This window comes from Cibotium barometz, chromosome 45, assembly GCF_041138505.1.
Source record: "Cibotium barometz isolate CiBa-2024 chromosome 45, ASM4113850v1, whole genome shotgun sequence".
NCBI lineage: Eukaryota > Viridiplantae > Streptophyta > Polypodiopsida > Cyatheales > Cibotiaceae > Cibotium > Cibotium barometz.
Genome location: NC_141090.1, coordinates 1,316,064 through 1,319,174, shown reverse-complemented (window position 1 = coordinate 1,319,174; position 3,111 = coordinate 1,316,064). Strand labels below are relative to the sequence as shown.

The window sequence follows — 3,111 nt, the reverse complement described above, 5'->3', positions numbered from 1 at the left end:
AATCTAGAATTAGCATTTTAGGTTGAGATTGATTCGGTATAACCTACATATCTCTAATACCTTTTGTAAAAGCACCAAAGATGTGCCTTCCACTTTGAATTGACACATAGGTCATTAATGACTTCAAGGAATGTTTGAAGACATTTCACATCAATCTCTAAAATTTGCATGGGGCATTAGATAGGCTAAAAGGTGTTATCTTATATGTGTATATTACTACCTTGTGCTAATCCTTGGGAATGTTCTACTTGATTATAGCCCAAAAATCCAAGAAAGAAGCTGTACGCTTCCTTCCCCCACTAACTCAAGCACGCATTTTGTAAGTGATCCTTCACACAGTGGGTGATTACAATAATCCCTAAATCTCTCAAAAATGGAATACCTAAACATTTATGGTCATGAATGTAACCCCTTGAATACTAACCTAATCCTATATTAAGGGCTCTAAAGTTTTCACAAATGAGTGCACCATCCACATCATGGGGTGTTAGAGGCTATATGCTCACCCCTTCTTTGTGGAGTTAAAGTTTGTCTATATGGCTATGGGCTTGTCTATACACGACGCATTCCACTCAATGAGCACGGCTCTCTCCCTCTCTCTCTCTCTCTCTCTCCTTCTCCTCCTCCCCCCTCCCCCTTCTTCTTCTTCTCCTTCCCCCCCGCTCTCTCTCTCTCTCTCTCTCTCTCTCGTGTGACAAGCTGCCTATACACAACGCATTCCACTCAATGAGCTCGGCTCTCTCTCTCTCTCTCTCTCTCTCTCCTCCTCTCCCCCCCCCTCTCTCTTTCTCTCTCTCTTGTGACAAGGAGCTAATTGGAGAGTAAGATTTTACAAGGTGACAAGATTTTACAAGGTGACAAGTGTACCGATTAGAGGCTAAGGAGCTCTTTGTCTTTCTCGTGGGCTGCTTCATTTATTAAGCTCCATCAGGCCTCGTATACAACTCCCTCGAATTATTTATATTTACATGCCAGTGTTGTCTTCTTAAGAGCGAGGCAAGCATGACGGTGATGGAGGAGGTGCTGCCCTTCGGCCTGGCGAACATGGGCGCCCGCGGATGCACGCTGCTGGGCGCCGGGTTGTGTACGCTGGTGTCGGTTCTGTTGAGCGCGCGTCTAGTGGGCGAGCATCTCCGACACTGGAGTAACGGCCGGGAGCAGAAGGCCATTGTGGTGATCGCTCTCATGGCCCCTTTGTACGCGCTGGTCTCTCTGGTTGGCCTGGTGGAGATCCGGGGCAGCACCGCCTTCTTCTCCTTCCTCGAAGCCCTGAAGGAGTGCTACGAGGCCCTGGTATGTATGCGCATGCGTCTAGGGTTTTTCCATGCTTTTAGGGTTTCCCTTGGTCTGAGTCTCATGTAGAAAAGCAGAAGAAATTGAGAGGGTTTGATGAGCCCATCCTCTTAGAGAGGACTGTAAAAGCTTAAAAGAAGCCTGAAAAAACCCTAATAGCAGGCACATGACAGTCTTCTTACGGGCTCTCTTTATGAGCTTCTCCATGTGCTCATCATTGCCTGCTTTCAAGATTTTTTTGCATCACAGCAGGGAAATGTCAAGGGTCTTTGTCGGTACTTTGCTCTCATCTTTGCCCTTGTTGTTGTTGAATAGGTGATTGCCAAATTTCTGGCCTTGATGTACAGCTACTTGAAGATTTCCATGAGCAAAAGCGTTGTCCCAGATGAGGTCAAGGGGCGTCCCATTCACATCTCTTTTCCCTTGTCACTGTTCGTGGTGAGTCTCCGCCGCAACCCCATGCCAGTACAATTCCTTGTTAGAGGCACCGAATGAGGCAAGATCTGCCTTCAGCACAAAGTTTACTTAAAAAACCAGAACTTCAGTAAATTTTATTGTGCAATTAATCTGGCTACCAAAGTCAGAAGAATGGAGTTTTTAATCAGATGCAATTTTCTTAGAATATATTGTGGCTATAATCGATGTAAGGTTTAGTCTCTTCTTTTGATTTTGCAGCCTCACACCCTGCACCTCAATCAGCATGTGCTGAAGCTTCTCAAGTGGTGGACATGGCAATTCGTCATCATCAGGCCTGTGTTCTCGGCCATCATGATCACGATGCAGTTGCTCGGCCTGTACAAGGGCATTATAAGCACGTCTGTGTCAATTGTCCTCAATGTCTCCGTCTCACTTGCTCTCTATTCCCTGGTGCTCTTCTATCATGCATTTGCAAAGGAGCTGGCTCCTCACAGTCCTCTGGCAAAATTCATGTGTGTCAAAGGGATCGTGTTTTTCTCCTTCTGGCAAGTAAGGCCTCTTTTCCTGCACTCATGATCATTTTTGTCATCTGAGTCTCTGTGTGAAATGTTGTCCGCTAGCTGGTGCACTTGCAAGATAGGATGTTTTTGGCATAGGATCAAGGATGCCACTGATGTTGGGAATGCTATGCAGGGGGTAGTTTTGGAGATACTAGCTGCCCTGGGAATCATTCGGTCCCATCATCTATGGTTGGAGGTGGATCAAATTGAGGAAGCAATTCAGAATCTGCTGATCTGTGTGGAGATGGTCTTCTTTGCCGCTGTGCAACAATATGCTTTTGATGTCTCACCTTATTCAAGGAAGGGTAAAGAAGAACTCAGGAAAAAGGATGATTAAGCAAATCATGTCATTAAAGACCATAGACCTCTTATGCACTCTCTTCGAACTCAGACAACCTAGAATACCAAGTCTCTAAAAAAAATGTGTAGCTTAATAATAAAACAGCTGCACTTATGTTTGCCTATGAGGTTTTTTATGAATTTGTTCACACGGTCTTTTCATGCCAAGAGGCAAGCTCCAAGTTTGAAGGAGTGAGCAAGGGTTAACAACCTCGAAAAAGTTGCAAATAACGTCTTTTGGATCTGTCTTACATCCTTCCACATGGCACATCTTCCCATACAGTACCCTAGAATGAGACTATGACCAAGGTGTCAAGGAAACAAAAACGTTGGTAAATTTTGATCTCTGCCTAGCTGCAAGTAAGAAAGTGTGAAGAGAGAGAGAGAGAGAGAGAGAGAAAGTGAGTAATTTGATGTTAAGATCATGCTTTCTACATTAGCTTGCAAAGCCTAAGAATGAAGCCAACCCGATAATAACGTCAATTAAAGAGCAATGCCAGTG

At 44.7% G+C, this 3,111-nt stretch overlaps 1 protein-coding gene across 1 annotated transcript; it reads left to right on the top strand.

The window, feature by feature from the left end:
* The first annotated feature begins 956 nt into the window (after window positions 1-956).
* Window positions 957-2,738, top strand: LOC147612310 (uncharacterized). The gene is made up of 4 exons (XM_086782920.1): window positions 957-1,293; window positions 1,609-1,731; window positions 1,969-2,259; window positions 2,404-2,738. Exons 1-4 carry the CDS (start codon window positions 1,003-1,005, stop codon window positions 2,605-2,607), a joined length of 909 nt encoding a protein of 302 aa, XP_086639046.1. The 5' UTR covers window positions 957-1,002; the 3' UTR covers window positions 2,608-2,738.
* The last annotated feature ends 373 nt before the right edge of the window (window positions 2,739-3,111 follow it).

Bases quoted from the DNA above. Each gene is read 5' to 3' on its own strand.
- LOC147612310 (XM_086782920.1), top strand. From the start codon at position 1,003: ATGACGGTGATGGAGGAGGTGCTGCCCTTCGGCCTGGCGAACATGGGC. The intron at 1,294-1,608 runs GTATGTATGCGC...GTTGTTGAATAG, and splicing joins AGGAGTGCTACGAGGCCCTG to GTGATTGCCAAATTTCTGGC. The intron at 1,732-1,968 runs GTGAGTCTCCGC...TTGATTTTGCAG, and splicing joins TTCCCTTGTCACTGTTCGTG to CCTCACACCCTGCACCTCAA.